The sequence below is a fragment of the Oreochromis niloticus genome, linkage group LG19, assembly GCF_001858045.2.
Source record: "Oreochromis niloticus isolate F11D_XX linkage group LG19, O_niloticus_UMD_NMBU, whole genome shotgun sequence".
Classification (NCBI taxonomy): Eukaryota; Metazoa; Chordata; class Actinopteri; order Cichliformes; family Cichlidae; genus Oreochromis; species Oreochromis niloticus.
In genome coordinates, this window is record NC_031983.2 from 11,533,759 (window position 1) to 11,558,814 (window position 25,056).

Consider the following 25,056-nt stretch of genomic DNA (forward strand, 5'->3'; position numbering starts at 1 on the left):
GTTTGTTCACTTGAAATGTCAAGTAAATATTGCTTGTATAGCCCAGGATCATATATTTAAGTTCAAAGGGCTTCATATACATACAGTAAAGAAAATTATCCATACATATCTGGAGCTTATCTCAGCTGTCATGGGCTGAGAGGCACGGTACACCTTTGACAGGTTGTCCATCCACTGCAGGGCTAACACAGTTTATAACCAACAGGTAACCTAACATGCTTGCTTTGGACTGTAGTAAAAGCCAGACTAATGACCCAGAACCCACACATGCGCAGGGAGAACACAAAAAGGCGCCAGCTGACCCAGAACCTTCTCACTGTGCGACAACAGTGCAAACCACTGACATGCTCAAAACAGACAAGCAAATATAACAAAATAGAAGGCTGACATAATATAAAAAGGTGCATCTGCTCTATAACCTACCCAAGTTAAAAAAAAAATAAATTTAACCTTACAGCAGATTTCTATTTTTATTTTGAGCTTTAGTCAGTATTTTCATCACAGTGATTCCTTCACATGACATTTACAGACTGGTTTGTCTCAGCAGTTCAAGGATTACGGCATCAAATTCAGCCAAACTTACATACTTTCACACAATCATGTTCACTCATCAAACTGTATGTTCATAAATGTAATAGTGTGCAATATTTATGAGGTAAACTTTGATCACAATCTTTAAAGTTGAGGCATCGTCATAACCCAGTTATGACACGAACCTCAAACCTTCAAATAATAAAGCAAGAACTAGAAACTAAAACTTTTTTTTTTAACCCCCAACTTCAAACATTACATTGATTGCAGCAAAACGGTTTATTCAAGAGGAAAGTGACACATTCAGTCCAGACAGCCCGTGAACATGGCGTACGGCGGCAGCAGAGTGGACGCCTTGTTACTGATTTCCGTCGCTGGTTCTGCGTCTTTTTCTGGCCTGCAGCTCCTCAAAGAGTTGATGTACAGCTTCAACTGTGACCGTCTGATGTAGACACAGAAGTGTTAGGTCTGAGATTTGAGCAGAAGAAAGAAGATGTGACTCACATAGACATCCACTTCTCACCTTTCCTTCAGAGGCACACTGCTCTAAAAATTCACTGATTGAGGTCGTCAGCTCGTTGAAACCTGAGGGAAGAACACAAGATTAATTAGTCCGCCGCATCAATGCGCCAGTGCTTTGAATTTCACTTTACGCAGGACAACTGACCCCGTGGCTTCCCTCCCTATCCTCACCGTAAATGACCTCCAGCTGCTGTACACGGTCCATCGAGTTCATCAGCGCCATCAGTGGGTGCTGCCCGAAGGGCTCATCCAAGCCTCTCTTCTCATAGGCCAGAATAGTGTCAGACTGATCCAAGAGAAACTGCACCTCAGCAGCAACATAGGCCCTCTGAGGAAATGCAGCACACAGGGGACAGGCGTTCAGAAACAGGAACAACTTGCAACATACTGGCTTTTCTGAGTCTACATTACAATCTTGGAGCTAGAAATTCTGGCTCACCTTGCAGCTCGTGCAGGTGCAGAGCTCAGCACGCCAGCTGTAAGGCCAGAACACCGCTCCCCGTCTCAGCCTCTCTAGCCCGCGGGCCTGCAGCTTCTTCAGCTTGCACTCCACAATTTTCGTTGTAGCCATCGCAGGGCTGCCTGTCATTTCCTCGTGAGTTCGTTTGCCAGGGGAACTCCTGTTTACAGCTTCCTATGACACAAATGAGATGGGGTGAGTGGCTGTGTTATACAAGAAGCGCACAGGCACACCTGGGCTTGGTGAAACATCTCCACTCATGCAGGAATGCAGACACATCCAGGGGAAGTCTCAATGCGAGTGACGCGGTGAGACGGTTAGGCGATGAAAATCGCCAGTTTACAGTAAGCTAGCCTGTGAAGCCCGGCCAAAGCCGTCTACAGAGCAGAGGAAGCTGTGCCTCATGGGTCATTTCTCCTCTAATTACCCCAGAGGAGAGGAAAGCACGATAACAGGAGCTGGTGCCTGCTGTCTGGCTCATATTCTGCTCATTACTCTCCAGCCCCACCTAGTGGCACACTGGCATTCAGAAAAGTTGGACAGTGTTGCTCCAAATGAGGTCACAAAATATACATAAAGGTAAAATATACTCCAGAACATAAATAGGAGAGTAACAAAGCAAAGAAAGTGGTAAATACAGCAAGATAGATTAAGGATTCCTTTCAACTGAAATTATTTTTTATTTTGTTTTTTATAATGTAATTTATGCATAATGAGAATAATAAGAATAAAAACTAAAAGAATAACCATAGATCTGAATTATAATGCCAGTGTTTGATTATAATTAAGTCAAATGTAAAGTAATGTTCTACCCTCATTTTAACTTGCACAAAGACAGTTTAGTTAATTTTTAGTCCATGCAAACAGCAGAACCGTTTCTCACCTCTGGTTCTGTGCGCTCATCACTAGAAGACGGTTCCTCATCCTTTCTTTGACCAGCCTCACGGTCTTCCCCCTCAATGTCGACCTCTACTTCCTCTTCGGCATCACCCACATGGATCACAGGCGGAACTAAATGGAAAAGATTAATTTATGATTATCTAAATTTTGCTGCTAAATGTCTGCCTAGTTAGCCACAGTCAAAACAATTTGTTACCTGCGATGTGGGCAGCGTACGTCCACAAGAAAGGAGCCTTGTTCATGCAGGCCTCACATACCATCTCTTGAAGCTCCTCGGGTTCAACCACAGGGCAGCCTAAGTGCTGTTTAAGGCCAACAATAAATAAATAAATAAAAGAGCAGAGGACTCACAGAAATGATAACATGCCGATCAAAAATCCTCTCAAGCTTACCCTGCTGTGAAACCAATCCTCACAGATGACGCACTGAATCATCTCGTCGTCATCCTGTTAAACAGATTTATTTATATATAGCCACAGATGACAGAGAAACAAGCAGCAGGGTTTAGGGTGAAAACAAAAAGAAAAAAGACGGACCTGGTCATCTGTGTCTGGGTACGGCCGGTGACACGTGCAGTAGAACCCACTGAAGTTGTGATTGTAGAGATTTCTAACATTTTCCTCTTCTTTAACCTAAAAAGAAAGAGGGGGAATGAACAATTGAAACAACTGGAACGTATGGTACACATGGCAAACAAATCTGGGAGACAAGAGATTCAAAGCATCTCACAGGATTTAGCTGGCACTGGAAACCCCCAAACTTTCTGTTTCCACAATCACAGCGAAAATTTCTGCAAGAAAAATAGGAATATTAGAAAACTGTGGGCCAAAAGCTGAATGCTCAGTCTACTCAGTCAACATAGAAAGATTTTTACCTTTTGGTATACAGTTCAAAGATGTCGTGTCCATCATGGCATTTATTGGCGCAGGCCAGACAAACCCCAGCAGGCTCTGCATCATTTGGAGTGCAAGTGTTGCAGGCAAACACCGCCTGTCTCTTCACATAACCCTGCAGAGCAACAACACAGGTGGCATCAACACACAGCAGCAATTCACAAAATATTACTGATTTGACATCCGTAACAAAGAGAAAATGTGCTTTAACACAGCACTACTTCCACCGTGCTTCTCATCAACATCGGTGACGAGAACCACACAGAAACTCATCGGTGCAGATTGCAACATTTAATACAAAGAAACACAAAACGCTTACAGTCACAATGCACAGACTACACTACAATGCAGCATTTGGAAAAGGCTACTAGGCATACAATGGGCGACACACAGGCTGCAGGGCTGCTGTGCAGGAAGCTTCTCCTACCTTGGAGTAAGAGCAGTTGTCTGGGTCGCTCCCAGCCAGCACACACAAAGCCTTCTCGAGCTCTTCTTCGCTGGTAAGAATATCATCAATATGCGAGTCGCCCTTGTTCGCTGCCATTCTGAGAAGTGAGGGTAAAGATGACTCCAACGCGAACAATGAAACACCGAAGACTGAGCAGCAGCTGCGTTAGCGCCACAATGTTGACAAACGACTGTTCCTGGCGGGAGTTTAGGCCGAGACCACGTGGAGGAAGTGACGCGAGATACCATTCACGACCTGCTATTGTTAAAAAAAACAAATAAATAAATGTTAAAGAAAAAAAAACGAAATTAGAAAAATTAAACTCTATTGCACTTTCACTTTCAGTGGTTCCCTTAAAAATCTTGTAGTATTTTATGTATGTATTATCATATATTTTTAAATAAAAATAAAGACATTACAACGCAATAAGCAAAATAATTATAACATATATAGAACAAAAACACCATCCAAAGATATTTTCCTCATCTTACAAGCGGTAATCTATCTTTAATAATAACTTAGAGTTCATTTAGGAAACATTAGTTCATCCTTTATCAACATGAATTAAACTATTATAAGTGGCCCCTAATAATAAAAAAGATTCCGTTTTGGGTCTATTTCCGTTTTGGGGTTTACGAACTAATAGCTGCTGCACAAACCAGTACGACTCATTTTTATCTATTTCTTTTCTTTTTATATATATATATATTTGTAGCATCACAAAGGCTTTGAAAAGGCATACCAGGAGAAGCTGTTTAAGTGTTAATTTGCCCAATATGTAAATAGACAGATTGCCTTAAGTTTTGTCTGTAGACAAAGGCAATGGTCATATTTAAATAACAGCTGGCGTATTTTTCTCACAATAGAAACAAGTTGTAAAGTGCTGGTCCCAAAGAAGGAGAGGCGAGGGAGCAAGAAAATAATAGAGCTCTTTGTAAGTTTAAAGAATATAATATACCCTACCCTTTTTATGGTTTAGTCTGTGGTCTGTCCTCCTTCCAGCCACTTGAGCAGCGTCTGTTGTGTACTTTTGAAATCGTTTAGTTTTTGAAAACCTCGTAGAATTAAGAATATTATTCGATTAGATTCTGGACAGGTTGGGTGGGTGGATTTAAATAGATTTATTGGATGGGTTTAAAACTAAATAAAATCCAAACCCCTGCATATGTGGCTATTCAAGCGATTAGATGAACATTTTTTAGGGATGGCAAACAAATCCAGAGCATCGAGGAAATAACAGAGAAATTGGGACTGGGGGAAATTGTTTGGAGGCAAAACATAGAGTGCAATATAGAGTTGAATCCATAATGAATAACATTTTAAAATTATGAATAACATAATGAATAACACCTGGCGTATAGTGCAATTAAGCGAAAACATGAGTGTTAATGTGCTACCTTTTTAGCTGGATTTTTAACCTTTGGATCACCACGTGCAGGACTTTACGGTAGTCCAAGAAAGACTTGATGAAAGCATTAGCAGCAAACAAATCCCTTTAGGCAAAAAGGCCAAATTTTTCTGTCCTCAGTGCTAGATATTGTACCCAGTAGTCATTACAATAAAACTTCACTAAAATCATAAAAGTGTGTGATATTAAAAATAAATTGAAAAAGCAGCAGCGGTTTGTTGTGGTTAACACTTGCAGACGTGTTCGCACACAAACACACGTGCCGTTGTTTCCTTCCTGTCTCTCTCTTGCTCTCTCTAATGATCTCCATGTTCATTTTCTCATTTTATAACACTGGCTGTGGCATTCTACAAATTCTGATTAATAAGCTTTTGTTGGTGGTTGTTTTTGTGCCACTTGGATGGAAATCCCCAGTCGCTGACTTTTAATTAGATGCCTTTTTAGTTTTTGCTTTTAAGCATGGGGAAAACATGTTGGACGTTTCGATAGTTTTCCAACGGATGGCGCTAGTGTGACATGCTTCTCTTGTCTGTTCCTCGTCAAAAACCCGAAGAGACGGTGACTGTGGAGGGACGAAATAAGTATTAATGCATCTCGTCATTTATTATTAGAAAGGCATGTCAGCAGAACTTGTTCTAATTATTCAAATCATGAATTAACATTTCAGGGGTTTGAAATGGGAAAATATGACGATAATATATATATATATAGTTAAGGGACGTTTTTTCGTTAATTATCTTGATAAATTTTATAGATAAACAATGACTCGATTATTCTATATCATAACAGGAAAGATAATCATTAGTGGAAGCAGGAAGGCGCGTGAAAGCAAGACGCGCTGTGATTCGACAGTCAGTCAGGCAGGGGTGGTGTTTTCCGAGGGGGTCGTGAAGGCGGCATCAGTCTCCTGAAACCTGGGTGTGTGCGGGCAGTCCAGTTCAGAGACTGAGAGAGAAAACACCAGCAACATCCCAACGTCAGCCCAGCGGTGCCTGTCATCTGTCACGGTGCTTGTTACTCCTTCTCCAGCGAGCGGACTGAGAATGGGAAACTACCCGAGCTAGTTTCTGAAGAGGACGTAAATTCAAGGGGAACTGTGCTAAAACTGCCAGGTTAGTTAGCTCTCTATAGCCTCCCGATGTCAGCTTTATCTAGTTGAGGGAGTTGCCTTATTTTTTAGGTAACCAGTAGCTGTTTCCACTAACAATTCACTCATTTCTTATGTGCACGTAGTACGACTGTGTTCAGCCTGTAAAGCTAGGAAGCTAGCTTGCGTTTCCTAATTGCACGCCATCGGTTAGCTCTGGAGATTGTCAATACAGAGCTAGCCAGCTAACGTTAGCAGTTGAGGTTAGCAAAAGGGGTCAGTGTGTGGGATTCGCTGATGCTCAGCCACATTCATTGTAATAATATGTTTGGAAACTATATCATGCTAACCACAAGACCGTGAATATCCAAGAGACAGACTGGTAGAAGACGTCACTTATTGCTTTGGAGCGACGTATCAGTAACCGAGCAGTGAACTTAATTATTCCCCACACTGCTCCCTGGTTGGCTGTTGTGACACTAACGTGGGGGGGTTTCTGTTCTCGTCTGTCCAGGTTGAGTCATTAGTTGCACCATTTACCTGCAAAAAAAAAGGACCAGGGGCACAGTGGAAATGCAGACTTTCCTGAAAGGCCGGAGAGTCGGCTACTGGCTCAGCGAGAAGAAGATGAAGAAACTGAATTTCCAGGCCTTTGCTGATCTGTGCAGGTTCGTTAACTAACTCCAGTTTATTGTGTGCAGATGAAATGATTGAAGAACAGCCGTCAAACTACATGCATTCACATAGTTGGCTCCCATGGTAACTTTCCCTTAAGGGTCTGTGACGAGGACTCCTCCTCTCACAGATTTAAGCCCTTAGGCACTTTTCACACAAACCTGCTCACCAAATGTCAGTGAGTGACATCCCTACTCATGCATGCTAAGCATTTAAGGTTGCTGATGTGGCCTGAAGCCGTTCTACTAATCTTCTTTTCTGTTGTATTGTGAAGAAATGGGTTCCCCAAAGGAAGCAGGCACAAGTCTGTTTTGTGTATGTCCTGGCACAGTGCTTGTTGGTGCATGGTAAATGTGTAACAGGATAAGCTGACAAAACCAGTTTTATTATTAGGTCAGTTGGCTCGGAGCGTTAAACTTTAAAGCAGCTAAATGTGGACTAAAAGAAAAAGTCTCTTCCTTATTATTAACGTATCTAAACGGTAGCATTTGATGTTAAACTCTGACCACCGTATCATCTTTTATCATTTGTAGATGGAACAGTGCTAGATCAGTCTTAGGCTTTTGTCTCTGTTTATCAACAGAAAATAAAGCTGTTCTTACCAAATGCATCGTCATAACATGAATTTAGTCAAGGATGTATCTATCTGCTGGAGCAAGAATTTGCTCAGATTCCCCCAGCATTGATGGAGGCATCTGAATGAATGCTGTGTGGACACTATTTTGTTGTGTCTCTTAGTCAAGTGTTACACAAGCTGAAGGGCCTATATTTTCTTAGCAGATGTGAACTCGTCCTTGCTGTTTTACAATAGGTGCACTACAGTATATCAGATTGTCAAAGGGCATTAGGGCGAGACAGCCGCTTTATAGTCTCTCATTGCAACAGCTGCCTAGCTGCTGGTGATGCAGCAGTCTGACGTTTTCAGTACAGATACTAAAGTACATACCGGGTTTAGGTAGCAATCAGATACAAGTGCTAATGATCTTGAGATTTTTCCACTAATATGAGCCCTGACTTAGATGTTGTTTTCCCAACTTTGTAAACAAAATATTACTAATAAATGAGCAAATACATTTAAAGAATTGATATTTATTCATAAGAGCAAGGCCAAAAGAAAGGAAGGAAAAAGACAAAACTCTGCGCTTTTATTAGTTTCTGTCTTCTACTCTCAGTTTCATCCTGTATGTGTCTTCTTCAGTGTGTGCAACTCCCCAGACACTTCAGCCGAGAGATCGGTGTCGTGAATCAAGCAGACACAATTTGTTACCTTAGAATATTTGCAATAAAAGAATTCTGAGCAACTGTTGAATCTCACACAATAATATGAAAGGGTGAGAGAGAGAAGCTGTAGCTGGTTCATTGTGCTGTTCTTTGTTTGAGTAGGTATCATACTCATTTCCAGTATAAGTATTTGGCTCGATGTGACCCTACCTACTTGCACTGTATAAAGGCTAGTTATCACATAGTAACATGTCTTAAAAAAATCTGAGAGAGGCTGGAAAAAACATTTTAATCTCCGGTCCTGTGATTTAGCACACATGTGTCCCAGTAGATCAGATATGTTGATATTGTTCCAGAAGGATTTTCACCTTTTCCAACAGTGTGTTGCCTCATAAAGCAACCTGATTGAGTCAGCACAGATTACCACACTGTAATCCACGAAACATTTTTAATCTCTACATAAAGCTCCAAGCATACCTCCCCTCCTCCCTCCATCCTGCCCACCACCTTCTTCCCTGTGAGCTGGATATAGGTTTGTTCGATATGTTTAACACGAAGAGCTCTGGCTCAGCATTAAGAATTGGTCTTTGTGATGCATAGCCTTTGAAAACTGCAACAAATGGCACAGCAGATAACTGCAAATGAGCTACAAAGTGAATGTGGCGTGTATATGTTCACACATGACTACTTCTCCCTGTTAGTCAGGGAAACTTTTCTTCAAGTTCTCCTTTTCTTTCTCCCGTCATGTAACATGTTAGAAAACAAATGTTATGAGGAAGGAAGGGATGGCACTAAGAAGACCTACCACTTTGCATGTATGTTTTCTAAAAAGCGACTTTTGATAAGAGGCACAGGATGTGGCAAGTTTAAACTTTATCTGGACCTGGTGTTGTGCGTCCAAGGAAGTCTGTGCTAAAAAAAAAAAAAAAAAGAAGAGACTTTATGCAATATTAAATTCATTTAGTCACCCTTTGTGCTTAATTTCATGCAGTGCAATTTTTACTTGATGGTTTAAATTTATCTGTTTCCCTGCATCATTTATTATGAAAGATAAACCATGTGTCAGTGTTACTTTTAAACAGTGACTGGACAGAATTTCCCCTGTCATCATGTGGTAAGCAGCTGACATTGTGTGTGCATCATTGAGGAGTCTGTCCTGTCTCTTGCATCTGGACTTTGGGGTTCCTGCTGGTCAGAGCTAGTTGAGTTTATGTCTGCTTGTCAGCTTGAACAGCAGTTGAGAGGCATCTTTTCAATTGGCACACATGCCTGATGCTTTAAAAAATGGCAACCCTGATTTTCATTGGATTATCTGAAAATATCCTTTTCTCATTCTTCAATTTTACCACAACTGTAATCTGCATTATATTACAATATACTAATAATAACAAATGCAAGGAGTTTCCTGTAAGTGTAGGAAGACTTGTATAAAAACCTGTGATGAGCTGAAAAAGATAAATAAACCAATAATTAATAATGTGTATATTTAAAATGTAAAAGGTCTCTAGTTCAAGAGCAAGAGGAGAAGAGAGGAAGGGCCTTTGGTCTAAAAGTCTGTTCCAAATCAAATATGTGGATCCATCTGCTGTGGTGATCCCATGTGAGTAAGGGAGTAGTCGAAAGAAGCTTTGTATTTTTTGACTAGCAAAAAATCAGCTGCTTCTCCAAAGTGTTCTTCATGCCGTTTAGCTCACAGAGTAGTTGGAGCAGAACATCGATTTCCAGCTACCTGGTCTTTAGTAGACGGTAACGACCAGAGCTAGTTGGTCAGTGACTGAATTTTAAAAATCGAGAGCAATTCATTTAATCTATGTCTTAAACAGATAAAGGTTAAAAAAAATAAATAAATACTGCAAAGTATAGCTGGCTGACCCACCTAAGTAAAGTCCCATGGAGTAAAATATTATCAGGCAAATCTTGAATATCTTCATGGCCTACGTTTTCCCTTGGATAATAATTGGTACTTTTTTAAAATTATTTTTTTAGATGCTCAAAATACTTTTCTGTATGGTTACCTAGCTATGCATAAAATGTTATTTACTTTATGGTCACCATCTAATTTATGCCCTTTGTCAACTTGGTAACTGCTAATGCCACACTATGTGCCATAAATCCTAAACTTCCAGCTTTATAGATTGTGTGTGTGTGTGTGTGTGTGTGTGTGTGTGTTTCCTTTCACTTTGTTGACCGCGTAACAATATAGCAGAGCAGAGGATCTCCATATCTCACCAAACTAAAGACCTCATTCACGTCGCATGAAACACACCAGCTGCAGTATTAAATATCCACATTGTTGTGAAGCGGTGAATGGTTGCACTGCTGTTACCATGGGACTGCAACCTCAAAAACGGCTCGCTTGGAAAGGATGAATTGGATGTAGTGTTAGGCTGGTGGTGTTCTCTTTGTGAGTTCCCCCAACTAGGAGTCGGCTGTATTAAGCACTGGAGTTTTTCCTGTTATGCTTTGCTGTGCAGAAACTCTTTGGCTAACTTTCTGTATTGACCTAGTAGGGTTTCGCCGAGCCAGCTGAACCAGGATTGTACAAATACCCTCTCTTCTGCTTTCTGTTTGGGCTGAGGTTTTCCTCTCAGTGCAGGTGTTGGGACCGGCATACACCCAGCAGGTTTAAACGTGTGGTGCCGGTTTAGTAACGCTCCTCTCTCAAAAGAGACAAGCCATCTCACATTTAAATTTATGCATATATATTTAAATATTGCTGTGGCCTATTGTTTGTTTTATTTCTACCCAAAGACTAGTATTTCTGTGCTGTTCCCAAAAGGTAGAAACTGCACAGAAACTGCAGTTTCTCCAGGTCTGTCTGGGATTTAGTATTTCCATCATAATAATCTTACTTGCAGATTAAGATCATGTTTCATTTTTTTCCTATCTTTAGATAGGCTTATGTGTCCCTGGTTCACGCGTCTTACTGTTCATGAAGTTAAACTATTGGAGAGAGATGAGTTTAATTCTTCTTATGGAGGGGAACTCCTTTGATGTGAATTTACTTAAAGATTTGTGTTAGATTAAAAAGTAGTGGTTCTCAAAAACCTTTTCAAAATTCACACCACGTGTACCACAAATTTTAATCTTTTTATTTGTATCATTAGCAATAAAAAAGTGGATTTAGTTGAATTTTAGTTAAGTAAAGTTTGGTGTGACAACGTCAGCACACTCTTGTTTGTTTAGTTTCCCTTAGAACTTAGTATTTGTTTTGTCTTTTTCCATAATTTTCCCCCAGACTTCCACACCCCACCTGCAGTGGCTCAGCACCCCACAGTTGGAGAAACCACTGTTATGAAAGCAAGACAAGTGCAGACAAATGATTGAGAAACATGTTTTACATGGCGTAACAGAAATGGAAAAATAAATATTTAAAATCAGACCAAATCTTACATCATTTAGCGCTCTGTGTGTGTGCGTGTGCGTGCGTGCGTGCGTGCGTGCGTGTGCGTGCGTGCGTGCGTGTGTGTGTGTGCAAGCGAGGGTGCGTGTGTGTGTGTGTGCAAGCGAGGGTGCGTGTGTGTGTGTGTGTGTTTCATTTTATTTTATTGTTTTAAATTCTGCTTTTCACTTTCTGTAAGTCTTCTGCTCTGAATCTTTGAGCCTACGTACGTACGGCTCAAAGACAGCAGAGGCATCTTCACCTACACTACATGATATACTTTTACATAACACACCTTTTTAATGTTTAGGTCCTTAAACATCAGTGTCTGTTTCTGAGCGTTTTCAGCTTATATCTTCTACAAAATAAAGTTGTGTTTTTTTGTCTTTTTTCAGGAAAAGAGGAATAGAAGTTGTTCAGGTAAGAAGACCACACAGTTTGTTTTTTTTGCTTCCTTAGTTATGTGTTTGTTTGTTTGTGCTGTGATACATTTGAAGCTCTGCTATTCATATTTGATGCCTGAAAGTCAATCTACCTACAATACTTAACATTTGATGTATTTCTTTGGCCAATTACTAAGTGCATAACCTCCTACAGACAGGATGTAGTTTTTTTGCAGTCTTGCTGTTTTTTGTCTGTAAGCGTCATTGGTCACAGTATATCACAACAGCCCATGTTCCTTGTTAAGCTGTGATGAAAGTCATCCCAACTGGATATTTCAACACCTGGCCTCGACTCGACTAATGCAGTTGTTTGTCACAAGTGTCTATTTGGGAGAGCAGCTACTCATTTTGTGAGTGTGTGTGGAGGGTTGAAGCATTCAGATCCTCAGTAAAAGTCATATCAGCAGAAGTACTTTTATGATATAAAATTGCATAAGTAGAAGCAGATACAGGTCTTTTCAGTGGGAGCTGTTGAAGTACCAAAATAAATAATAGTCTGCCTATAGTAATAATTTACCTCTGAGTCCTGAGCTATGTCCCAGTAAATACGGGCCTCGGGGAAGGAAAAGCTGCTGTCATTAACGGCTCTTGCACAGCATACTATAGAGTGTAAGTAAGCACAGGCCATTCAGCAGCATAGTAACAATTGTCACTAAGTCCTGGGAGCTCAGTGCACAACAGTATCTGTCACTTAGAGTGCTCTCTGAAATTGAAGAGGAAATTATCCTGCCTTTCTCTCAGCCTTTTACTCTGTTTCTTTTCTTCTTGTGGAATTGGTGGGGGTTTTTTCTCCTTCACTTTGAGGTTATTTTTTTCCTCTCACTGTGCTGACAATATCAGCACACCCAGAAACAGTCTTGTCCTGGGAATAGTCCCAAAGTAAGCAGGCTTTGTTTCCCACTATGCATTCAGCCCCTCCTGGGAGACAGCAGAGCCTTACAGGCTCAAAGTTACGGTGTACCCAGGGGCTTGGAACGGTGCTGCTCTCTTCTCTGTTACTAATTCTTCTACAACTACCTGCTTTTCAAGGTTGTGGGTTGTTTTTCTTTTTTTCTCCTGACTCCTACAAATCAGCATAAACTTGTTATTTTTAGCTAGACTGTCACTGCCAGTTGAGACAGTTCAGTTTACTAACAGAGCCAGAAGTGTTTTTGAATGCACACCAGTGATTTGGGTGGCTGCGCTGTGCCCGTTGCTGTCAGTGCCTGCAGTGTCATGGCCACGTCAGAAACAAAGATAACAGTATCTCTTGTCCTACTTTGGCCTTGTTGTACAAAGATTTAGTCTCCTATTGTACTAGTGAATTCAGAGCCTGGAGTTTCTTATTTTCTAATCTATTATATGTTTTCTGATGTTTAGACCACTGGGATAGTGTGTATATATGGGGAAAGTCAAAACATAGGTATGCTTTAAACCCAATCTTTTTGGAGAGGACACAGAGAGATGGAAAGTAGGTAAACAAATTAGTCTTGAAGAGCTTTAATTGGTTTAGAGACTGAGAGAATTAGAGTAGTGGGAGGATTATTATTGTTTGGTCAGTGTTTTAAGCTTTTAAGAAAGCACACAACTTTAGCTATTTTTGTGGATATCAAGTCGATTTAACCTTTTCTTGCTGCTTGGTGCAGATTTTTTATTTATTTATTTATTTTGTCAGCCAGTGCAATCGGCTAACCTTGTTCCATGTGGTCTGACAGACGATTTGGCCCTGGCGCTATCAAGTTAACCCTGGAAAACGGAGGCTAACTGAATCCTTTAGGCATAAAAACCTGTTGATTCATTGTTGGTTTAGCCTTAATGCACAATAAATTGCTTGTTTTCTATGTTTTATGTACTACTTTGATCAATCAGAAGTTGTTGTTTTTTTGTTTTTTTTTAAATGAAACCATCCAACAGCTTCTCAAGTAGAAACATTTTTGTTCATTTTTTGTTATAACAGACTTATGTATGTTTATGCTTATGTATCCTTTTGGATAGTTTGCTGGACAAAAGAAGCCAGTAATCTTTAAAAGTTCAGGTCCCCACCAACAGTAAATGGGTAAATCACAGCGGGGCTGTGATTTACTTGGATTTTGACATGTATTACAGACCAGGTGTTTTTTATCTTGTTTTGTTGTTGTTTAGAAAATAGCTCCAAAGTTGAAGTGACAGAGTTAATGAGGTGCACTTCCCAAGAGGTTGTATTCCCCAAGAGGTTGAAAGTGGTTATGACGTCACCTCGTGTGAACAGATCTTTGCTAAATCTGGCCGCCCAAGGGACTTAATTTTATATTTCTGTTTTCAGTGTGGGAAACCCTTCTGTATGTATATGCGTCAGGACTGATGAAAGTGAAAAAGATTCCTTTGTTAGACTTTAATGATTGCTCCTCTAGGCTCTACCAAGGCTTACCTTTGCTGTACCCCTCATCCCTCTCGTCCTTCCATTACCTCCCCTGTGGACTTTTTTGCAGCTCATCCATGCTGACCCTTTAGCACTGAGTTTACAAGAGCCAATTTCCCCATGGTCCCTACATTAGCTTGTGTATATCATGGACCTGATGAGATGAACTCACCAGGGTTGCTCTCCTGAAAGCCAGTATTCTCTCTCAGTAAAAGGAATCTCAAATGATGAGTCATTATTTGAGTTGGCTGCCCAGAGAAACTTATCAAGTCGCTGTTTTTATTATCGTTAGTGCTTTAAAAATTTAAAGGTAATTTCCAGCATACTACTTTATCTTGCCCCTACATTGAACCTGTCGAATCTGACAAACAAAGGACTTTCCACAGGAGGTATTTATTGATCCTCCAGTTTGTTAGATCCAAAGGCAGTCAATTTGTGGCCATTACTGGAAATTGGCATTTAGAGAAAAAGTATAGTAAAGCAGTAAAGCATCATTACAGATGTTCTTTTCAAGTAATTTCAACAAATCAAACATGTGTAGTATTTTTTTTTCACTCTTCCTTAAATAAAGACTTTATAAGGCCTTATAAATATATTATTGTTGCCAGTTCTATGCGTGACATGGGTGCAGTATAGTGGGAGTTCAGGAGTGGTTGATGAATGATGTAGTCAATGGTCTGAATACAATGGACTGTGCAGTACCTCCTTTATCTTATCAGCTCTTGTCAGTGGGCTTGGTACAATTATGCTGACGCTTTATTTCTTCATCTGACCTGAAAACATCTTGACAGTTTGTTCATTTTCATCCTACATGATTTGGTCCGCCTTTTAAGGAAGTTACTTAAAGTTTTCGTAAGCTACCTACAAAAGCAGTAAAATCAGACCTGTGTAATGTTGGGTAACCTTTACTTAGCAAAGCGTTTATGTTGATCGTGTGATGAAAGGCAGTTCCTCAAAAGCTTTAATTGCACAATCAATTCAGCACAGTTAAGTCTTCTCTCTGTAGACTGCTGACGAGACAGCCATTAGCCTAATTAGCTCCCAGTTTGACCTTCCATACAGTTTTTATGTGGAGAATTTGGAGACTCACCTTTTGTGTTAATCTTTTGCTGATGTGAGATATGTCTGCCAGCCATAGTTTGTCTTGGACTTGTGCATATTTTGTTTTTTTTCTCTTTGTTGCACACTCACCCTAGCGTGCCATCGTTTCAACATGGCATACAGAATAAATCATTCATCACATGTCTGTCTGTGCTCTGCACATACTCTTTGGGTTTGCCTGACAACAAAGGAAAAGTCAGGTTAAATCCAGCTGAACTAGAATGAGATCTCTAACAGACTAAGCAGAGGCATCGCCAAATAATGACTGTGGTCCATATAATTTGTGTGCAGTGTACTTAGTGAAAAGCAAAGCACTCCACAAGCTTTGTCTTTGCTGTTTGCTTACGATCATGAATGCTAGTTTTCCATAGGGGAGAGATTGGCCCCACAGGAGAGCTACATCAAAGCTGAAAATATGTTAGCCCTGACCTACCCTCTCCCTCCAGGACCCAGCCTTTTTTATCTGCTGTCCGTCACCACTACGGCCCACTGCTACCTCTCAGTCCCAGAGGGACTTTGAAAACCATCAGCTGACATTTCTGCTTTTAGCATTTAGAAGGACATCAGTGACTTTACTGCTGGGTTTTGGGATAAGCTCTAAAGCAGGGTCATTCTGTCAGTGCACAGGGAGGAGAGAGAGAGCTTCATCCTGTGTGATGTGTCTTTGCCAATGGGTGATGACCCCCACGATCTAGAGTCCTGTTTTTGTGGCAGGGCCAGGCTGTGGATGGGCCCTCTGTGTGTCATATAAGCAGAAGATTAAAAGCAGTGCCTCAGTAGAGTACGGACAAATCCCCATCAGGCAGGCCCAGTCACACTGCTAGGTAGACAGAAAAAAAGGGTGGTTCTTGCCACTGGTGTAGCCCTGTCATCACTGCTGCTCACAGCAGCTAGTGTTAAAGACTCAGTAGTTGTTTGACCACAGGTGACAACACATTTTATGAATATGACTTGCTAACACAGCATCGGTCAGGTCATGGCAGCATGTTTATGTGTTTTATACATCTGCCATGTGCTTGCACCACAGTGTCTACGTGTCCTATGACCGCACGATTCCTGATAAACCTGCTGGATAGGCGCAACAATAAGTCAATAAAGCAGTGTTTGTTTTTGAAACCTTTTTATTACAAATGTAGTCAGTTGTTAGATAATATGATCGATTGTCTTCCTCTTTCCATTGTATTTCACTTCATGAAACTGTTTGAGTGACTTTTGAATCCACAGGGCAGTGGTATGTAAAAACTGTACCAGCAATATTTATCAGAAAGCTTTTGCTCTCAGAGGTTTCCAGAGATCTCTTGACTTGGGGTGGTTGATATGATGAACATCTCTGTTGATTTAATATGGTAACAGGAAAGTTACATATGCGATCATGTTCTGTACAGTTGCAGCTATGATGGCCACATATTAAGCCTTCGGATCATGTAGTTACAAACAACACAGATGCCGCTTCACTTTTCAAGAGTCAGTTCATGTTGACATGTTGCTGAAGGGTGTGAGCTGAAGGGCATGTTTCTACAGGCAGGAATGTTCAGTGCATTACAATGAAATCCAACAGTGTTAAGATGGCCAGAGGAAGAAATGCCATAGGATAATGAGCTCTTAAAGGAATTCAGCTCAACTTGAAAAGCAGCATGTCGTGACATTTCTTTGCATGGTGGAATATTTTCTGCAGCCTGCATGATGTCTAGTATTGATTGTTTATGCTACATATATGAAAGTATTTCACACCACACTGAAATTCAAATATTTGCCATACTAACAAACTCCCACTCTATGCTAAGGAATATACAAACATGCAATCATGCGTAATATGATGTTCTGATACATTATATTGTAATACGTTAGTCTAGTCTGACATCCCATTTGTTGCTAAATTGACCTATAAAATGCTAAAATGTATACTATTGTGGGTTATCGTCTGTATTAAATATTTGTATAGGCCATATAGATGTTGAAACTCTCACTGCCCTAGGCAATGTTTATCCAAAGTTTCATCAAGCTTGGTCTCCTCGTTTACATACATGCATATTTATGCTACGATTGTTATAGTATGATTGCATTTTCCTCTGTGCAAAATGCTCTTTGTAAAGAACACAATATCTTAACCGATGTACCACTCCTGTACAACTGATTTACCAGAGTTCGACCAAAAGTACTCAAGTTAGTAACTAACCATCACATCTCCAACAATCATTAACCAGAAGATGTTGGCTCTGGAGGTGGCCTATCCTAAACCAACTGAAACTCTGTACAGTTTTACAGTTCTTGTATTGATCCACACCTGTGTAACTAAGGTGTATTCACTCTCAGTTTGCATAATGTCTGGATAGCACAAGGATATTGGGGATCTGCCCACCTCTAGCTTGTTTGGAAAGGTGTGACTGCATTGTCTAATCGTGCTTGTTAGCACTGTCCCCTATACGATTTTTTCTTTTCTTTTTTTCCAGTACCATATTTTGGACAGTCAAGAACTGATAATGTGCAAAGTTAAATGTCTAAGGGGTTACATCAGATATTTAAGGCTGACAGATTTTTATTACATGTGTTAGAAAACACATTGCTGGGGTCTAGCCAGAGTTTTCTAATGATTAATGTGTATCAAAACATGCCTTCACTCATCTAGGCCCCTTTTCTGCAGTTATTTTTCCTGCCCCGTCTTCACGTCACACATCAAAAGGACCTCTTTAAAAACCAACTAAAAACTGCAATCATGACTCCAAACGCTAACTATCATAACCTTAAAAGTTGTTATCTCACAGAGACCAAACTCTGCTATAACAGTCTAAACACAGCGGCAGCCCCGTTGTGATAGTAATTTCATCATGTTCATGTTCACTCAACACTGGTTGCAAAATTCCAGCATCTCTCCTCTGTTGCTTGTGATGTTGCTACATGCATGTGCTAACCCGCATATGCTTTATCAAACTTGGTGCCTTGTTTTGTCTACTTGTTAGCTACTTGGTCTCAGCAGACAGCCCTTTTCATCACCGTTAAACTTCAAACAAATGCTAATTTGGCTTTTTCTCAGAGGCTGTCGAATATGCTCAATGAGACTGGAGGTCTAGCCAGAGGGAGGCTGGAGTTTTCAAAGATGATGCCAGAAATAAATCCTGGTGTCATTCAAAGCAAAAAAACAAACTCTTGCAGATCCAAATTTAAAGCTGTAAATAAAGAGGTAGAACACGATGTAAAATCAGTCATTATGATGTTTTTATAACAAAAAAGGCAGAAAATAAAATGTGTTTCCTAGACCAGAACTTTCAGATTGAAGATAGATTTCTGCCTTCTATTAGGAGTGTAAATAAGCCTTAAAGTGACAGATTAATGACTTTCCAAATGTAGCCACCATTTTCTTAAAAATACTTCATCATCCTTGTAAGAGGGAAGAGGTTAAGCATAAAAGAATGTGTTTTTCAGGATGAAACAAAATCCATTTGAAATTCTAACCACTGTTTACTTTGTATACTCGTCTTTTTATTTTTTTCATTGTTCTATATGGTAGGAGTGATTTTTGAATAACAGGCTAGTTCACTACATATGCAAGAAGTAACTGATGTGAATAAATAGTGGGTTAAACAAAAAGGAACCCAAAAGGTGACGCAGAAATCCTATGACTTATTTACTGGCAGTAGGTCTTTGCAGATGTTGCAGGAAATGCTGGATGTCGTGACTTAAGAACTCAACAAATTGCAGGATTAACTTGATGTTGACCTGGCATACTGCATGTGTGAAAGTGCTGATTTGTAACTGCTGTAGTGTTGGTTTTACACTTCCCCTCCTCTGCAGCCAGAGACGCGCACACACAAAAAAAACACACCCATAGCACTTAAAACACTGACTAAGCAAAGCAGTTGTGACTTTTTGATATTAACACCTGAGTTTTATAAAGATAAAATGTTTTTGTGTATGGTTGCTGATGGATATCCATTTCAAAAATGGCTAATACATCCCCGACTGCCCAATAATCTTTGACCTGTTTTACACTTCTGTCTTCAGCTGGACCTCAGCCAGCCTCTAGAGGACCAGGGACCCCTGGATGTCATCATCCACAAACTGACTGACCTTATCCTTGAGGCTGACCAGAATGATTCACAGGCTGTACTGTTGGTACAAAGAGTACAGGTATGCATCTGTCTGTCTTCCCTCATATCCCTCCCTCCTCCTCATGTATTCACAAATAGAGAGAAGACCTAGAGAATGCTATTAACACTTTTGGCCTGTTGATTTGGACACAACAATTTAAAAAAAAAAATAAAAAATGGATACATACACATAGGACATATTTAAAAAAATTAATATACCGTCCAAGTTCATCCTTAACCTTGGGAATGGTAATAGTGTAGGTACCATAATGAATAAGCTCTACTAATAAATGGATGACAAATACTGCAACTTCTTATTCATCCATCATTTTGTTTTATTAAATATCAAACAGGTCTAATCTATGTTGTAAAATTATTTAATACTTATTCTTTGTCTTGATTTAATAGATTCATATTTAGATGAAGCTATTATTGAAGCAATTGCATGGCTAATATTAATATTTATTGTTCTAAGAAAACCTATTTTGGCTGTTAAATAACCAAAAAATAATTTGTTACTCAAAATATTTGACACAGCATTTCAAAGGTTATGCAGCCTACATTCAGTATTGAGATTAACTGGTCTCTACAAAGCTTTTTTTGAAATGCAGCAAATGCAGAAAAGTCTTGCGACACTGATTGGCTTTGACTGATTGGTTTTGACTGCAGCCCTAGTACCGGCAATAAACATTTATGGGTGACCGAGTTTTACATTTACGGTTGTAAATGACCCAGTTCAAGGAATCAGGTAATGTGTTCAAAGAATCAGCCAGGCAGATCACAGGAACATACATGCATTAGCAGCTATATTTGAGCACGTGGTAACTCATAAATCCTTAATGTTATCTCTGAAACGTTTTTGTTCTTCCTGAAGCAAGAAAAATCTCATGTTCAACACATCACATTTGGAGCTGAAAACCTACTTTAGAAACATTCTGTGCTTCTGTGTGTATGCATTCATGAATCTGGCAGTGGTACAGATGGTGTGAAAATGAATTTTATTAAGCTATCTTGCACTCTGCTTCCGTATCTCTCTCTTAGTGACTCAGGAGCTGTAATCGTGATCAGAGTCACGCAATTCTGTCAACATGTCCCTGACTGCTCAATTAAGACGGGCAAACAGGATGTCAGAGTGGAGCAATCACACTGACATCCTGCAGAACCTGGTCGATATTAGCACAGGCCTGCATTTGATGCTTGACTGATAGTGTACATATAGACTTGTTATTTAGTAAGTTACGTATGATAAAAAGCGCTCTAGATTCCTGTGGATGTGCAAACCAGTGCAATTTTTGTCTTACCTTTTCACGTCTTGTCAATTTCCAGAAGCAAGGCATGGATTTGCTCCTTTGTCTTTAAAAGTTCAGTCAAAGCAAAAACTTCTTTGCTGCCTAATACCATGTACTGAGCAAAATGTGGCTGGTTTTCATCAAACTGAAACCCTCAAGGATTTACCACTACTGTCAGCTGTACCTGTAGCCGTCTGGCAGCCCTCTTAATCATCATTCATCTTAATGCATACCCTATGCTTAACAGTGCTCATATCATTATTTACTAAATAAAATTGAACTGTGCACATTCGAATGAGTCATTTAGATCGTGACAGGAATTTTTCTGTATTTTCTGCGTGGCCTTAATGTTTATTCAGTCAGCCAGTTGATCTTCAAACTAAAGGTCTCCTCCCAGTTGGCTGTATGCCTTAAAAAGAAATGTCATCCTGTAAGCATCGATAACGTCTTTGTAGGGGTTTTTTAGTTCAGAGGAAGTGTGTGTTTTGTTTTGTTTTTTTAATACAGTATTTTCTTCCTTTTAGTCAGTACTCAAACTTTACCACTGTAGTTAGTGGTTGAATTAAATATCAGCGGGTAAATCAGCAGCCAAGTCTTGTGGCTGAGTCTTCTCCTCTTTTGTTCTGCGTGTTTACCTGAACACAACTGTCATCTGTGATTACATTTCCACTGGAAATATATGCGTTGGCGTAATTCTAATGTTACACAGCTGTGATCATAAATAACCCGGTTGTGTCGTGGAGAGAATAAACCGTCATCTCTAAAATAGCTCTTTATGAAAACAAAATGTCGTCCTGAGATGCACTCTGGTGATTCAGTGGCCTGAGTTGTGAGCCGTGTTCACTGTAAACCTTGGACAAATATCATTTGCGTTCTCTAACTACACTGGGAAGGTAAAATGGCATTTGTAGCTAATTACCAGGTGCTTTTAGCTGTTATAGATTTTTTTTTTTTTTTTTTCCCCCCCGCGTCTACCTCACTGACAAATGGGTGTAGATCGCTACAGTCGTAATTTAGGTCTTCCGGGCTTCTCTGTACTTGACATCTTATGTAAGCTGAACTGATGTGGTAAATTGCACCCATCTGGTTGTAGTTGTGGCTAATACAAATGCTAAAAATAATTTTTCGCTTCAGGTTTGACAACTGTGGCATCACAGACATGGCTTACAATCAGCAGAACAGATTAGATGCTCTTCTGACCATATTCCCAAAGACAAACCCATTTATTCTTCTCTGGAAACGGATCTGCTCTGAAATGCGAACAGCCCTCTCTTACACCCACGCTGACATACGTCTGGCTCTTTTCCTCTCCAGCACCTGCTAAAAAGCGTTGATCTTTCTCAACTCCCCCTCTTGTCTCTGTTTAACTGCATTTCTTCTTCTGAGATGCAGAATTCAGCAAGTGACAGTCCCTATCACAGAGTATTCCTCTGAACTCCTGGAAGATTAGTTTGGATTGATTTATTTATTTTTTCCATGGCAGCATATTTTACTTACATAACAGCTCGACTGGCTTTGATTAGCATTGCCTGTTAGATCCCGGCAAATCCTGCAGATGGGTCCTCCATGTCAAGGCAAAGGCGTCGGTTTACATTCTTTGTGCTACAGCGTGTGTGTGTGTGTGTGTGTGTGTGTGTGTGTGTGTGTGTGTACTGAGACTCTGTTCAAAAATAGGCATTTATTTCCACTGTACATGTGCTTGATGTTTAATATTGCACGATGTGTTTAATTTCATGTAAATGTGTGTGACAGCGGAGTTGCGATGTGAGCAGGCGGGCTGTTTGTGTAATGTGTAGGCCAGCCAGCTCCACCTGACAGCGTTTGTGACTCAGTATGAAATTGCTGGGAATGAACTCTTGGCAAAGGGATCCATGTAGCCGAAAATCAAGTGTGGAGATGATGGAGAGCGGCCGAGAACGGAGAGAAGGTGGTGTGAGGACGGAGTCAGAGGAAAGCCGGGAAGGCGAGAGAAGAGAAGGGGACTGCAGTTATGTAAAATGGCCAGCCTCACGCTGACCTAACAGCAGGTCATGCAGAGATGCAGTGATGTAACCTACAAAGACCCGCTGGCATACATCTCATGCTCTCTCTAGCTTACACACAAAAACAGAGTGAGGCATGTTGACCCTTCAACTCAGTGTTTGGATTTGTCTACATGATTATGTTTGCTTAACATTTCTAATCTATATTTTTGTGTGTGTGTGTGTGTGTGTGTGTGTGTGTGTGTGTGTGTGTGTGTGTGTGTGTGTGTGTGTGTGTGTGTGTGTGTGTGTGTGTGTGTGTGTGTGTGTCATGGCAGATGGTTGCCCTTTTAGCACATTAGTTACGTTTAAAAATAAAAGCCACAAACATTTCCATTAGTAATTCATCAGTTATTTTTCCAAGGAGTCGGTTTATTTACAGAGAATAAGCAGTTTTGGGAAATCATAGCCAGGGTGTCTGGATTCAGATAGCCAATAATGGCAATTTCTTATTTATTTTTTTTTTAGTCATGGCCTTTGACCATAGTTATGTTACTGTAACCAATACAAAACCTATTTAGTCATGATGCAGAGAACTGCATCTGTGTGGACATACATAATGTAAAAAAATAACATTTACAATAATGGTACATGCTCTCTGATTGTAAAAATTAAGAGGTTTGTAAATCTGTGTTTCAAGGACTACATTGATGCCCATCCTGAGACTATCATCCTGGATCCACTTCCAGCTATCCGAACTCTGCTGGATCGCTGCAAATCCTACCAGCTCATCCACAGATTAGAAAGCTGTATGCGAGGTAAGATCTTTTGGGTAACTTTGAGAGACTGACTGGTGTGAGGCTGGGTTGCATTGGAGAAATTTTGGAATAAATCAGCGTATTTCAGTGGAGGAGAGGATTTAAAACCAGTACTCACACTTTACACACTGTCACTAACACCTGGTAGTTGTTGGGGTTTTTTGTTTGTTTGTTTTTGTTTTTTTGTACCTGATATAACATACACAATAAAACATACTTGTCACAAAGATATATTCAAGTACAGCAGTACATGACAAATTGAAGTACTCATCTTATATGTCTCCTATACAACGTCTCATAAAGTGAAAGAAGTATCACTGGGGAGACCTCATAAAAAGGCACTAAAATTAGTGATAAATTAGGAAATAGATGATGGGAAAAAAATAAGATAAAATGAATAACAAAGCTGGGAACCATTCCTGTAACATGTGAGCCTTGTCCAGTGAAGACACGGTCTCCCTGCATCACTGACAACTGTGGGAGAAATAAACAAAAAAAGACACAACCACTAAGTGAGATTTATGAAAATCACCCAACATTAGTGTTTTAGAGTTAACTTTTCACAGAAGCCAGATAGTTAGGCGATGATGTGTTCTGTTCTTTGAGTGAACTAAATGTCCTGCTTAGTATAAACCGTTCGCCATTAAAGATTCAGCTTTGTTCTCAGGCGACTGTGAGATAAGTGGATGGCTAGCACCATTAGTGTCTCTGCTCCTAGCTCGCTTTGTGAAAACAGAAGCTGTCTAAAAATAGGCTTTGATTTTGATTTAAAAGCCACGGCCTGCTGTTTAATGTTATTGAGAGGGAAGTTGAGGTTACCTTTAGGACCTCTGACTGTGCTCTTCACATCCCAGGGAAGGGGGAGCAGAGAGGCGCTGTAGCTTCTCACTTGAACTGTGTTACTTTAAGTGTTCACATTTATATTTACATAAACATGAGCTAAGCACTTTGCTGATATCATAGTTCCTCCTTTCTCACATGTGACAAAATGCACCAGTCTATTTCTCCCTGCCTTATCATAGCATGATCAGAACTTGCCTTCAGGTCACTCGAGCAACACCTTCCCCTATCACTGATCAAGTAAACTTACCAGCAGGCGATGGCTTTTAGCTACAGAGGGACATTCCCTACTGACACACACTGTAAGCACACCTGTGACTCATCCACATTTCCTTTATACCCATACATGGCAGGAGAAAGTAAACCTTTATAATTATTATCTCACCAAGTTTGTGTGTGATGAGCTGCAGTCTGATGTCAGAGCCGTATCAGCGTGTCGGTGCTTTCTTAAAATAGAAATACGAGAAGACGACGTCTTTTTTATCCAAACAGACACGATTGCTGTTACGCAACAGCGAGTTTAAGATGCATCACTCCTGCCTCACTGTGTGTGATCGGTTTGAAGAGGAAGATGCTTCACTAGCTGCATTTTACAAAGCTCTTTTTTTTTTTTCT

General features: G+C 40.2%; 2 protein-coding genes across 3 annotated transcripts in view; one reads left to right on the forward strand and one right to left on the reverse strand.

Annotated features, from left to right (window-relative positions):
* Nucleotides 1-446: 446 nt before the first annotated feature.
* Nucleotides 447-5,426, reverse strand: LOC100698695 (putative E3 ubiquitin-protein ligase UBR7). 2 transcript variants are annotated; one of them, XM_005477008.4, is made up of 12 exons: nt 5,152-5,426; nt 3,734-4,012; nt 3,288-3,421; nt 3,143-3,203; nt 2,950-3,045; nt 2,806-2,859; nt 2,610-2,715; nt 2,397-2,524; nt 1,493-1,687; nt 1,225-1,381; nt 1,055-1,116; nt 447-973 (listed from the first exon to the last, which is right to left on the reverse strand). In XM_005477008.4, exons 2-12 carry the CDS (start codon nt 3,848-3,850, stop codon nt 890-892), a joined length of 1,194 nt encoding a protein of 397 aa, XP_005477065.1. In that variant the 5' UTR covers nt 3,851-4,012; nt 5,152-5,426; the 3' UTR covers nt 447-889. The 2 variants fall into 2 exon arrangements, with proteins under 2 accessions (XP_005477065.1, XP_005477066.1); XM_005477009.4 differs by lacking the exon at nt 5,152-5,426 and adding an exon at nt 4,718-4,796.
* Nucleotides 5,427-6,019: 593 nt separating this feature from the next.
* itpk1b (inositol-tetrakisphosphate 1-kinase b) overlaps nt 6,020-25,056 on the forward strand; it is a 30,527-nt gene continuing 11,490 nt past the window's right edge. Inside the window, exons 1-5 of the mRNA XM_003453101.5 lie at nt 6,020-6,274; nt 6,764-6,917; nt 11,923-11,947; nt 19,448-19,573; nt 23,484-23,601. Of these exons, the coding sequence (XP_003453149.1) occupies nt 6,823-6,917; nt 11,923-11,947; nt 19,448-19,573; nt 23,484-23,601 (364 nt within the window). The 5' untranslated portion in view covers nt 6,020-6,274; nt 6,764-6,822. The remainder of the gene's footprint in view (nt 6,275-6,763; nt 6,918-11,922; nt 11,948-19,447; nt 19,574-23,483; nt 23,602-25,056) is intronic.

Excerpts from the sequence above, each read along its gene's own strand:
- LOC100698695 (XM_005477008.4), bottom strand. The coding sequence starts at position 3,850 with ATGGCAGCGAACAAGGGCGACTCGCATATTGATGATATTCTTACCAGC. Across the intron at positions 3,204-3,287 it reads TTTGAACTGTATACCAAAAG|AAATTTTCGCTGTGATTGTG; the intron begins GTAAAAATCTTT and ends TTTTTCTTGCAG. Across the intron at positions 2,716-2,805 it reads AGGATTGGTTTCACAGCAGG|CACTTAGGCTGCCCTGTGGT; the intron begins GTAAGCTTGAGA and ends GGCCTTAAACAG.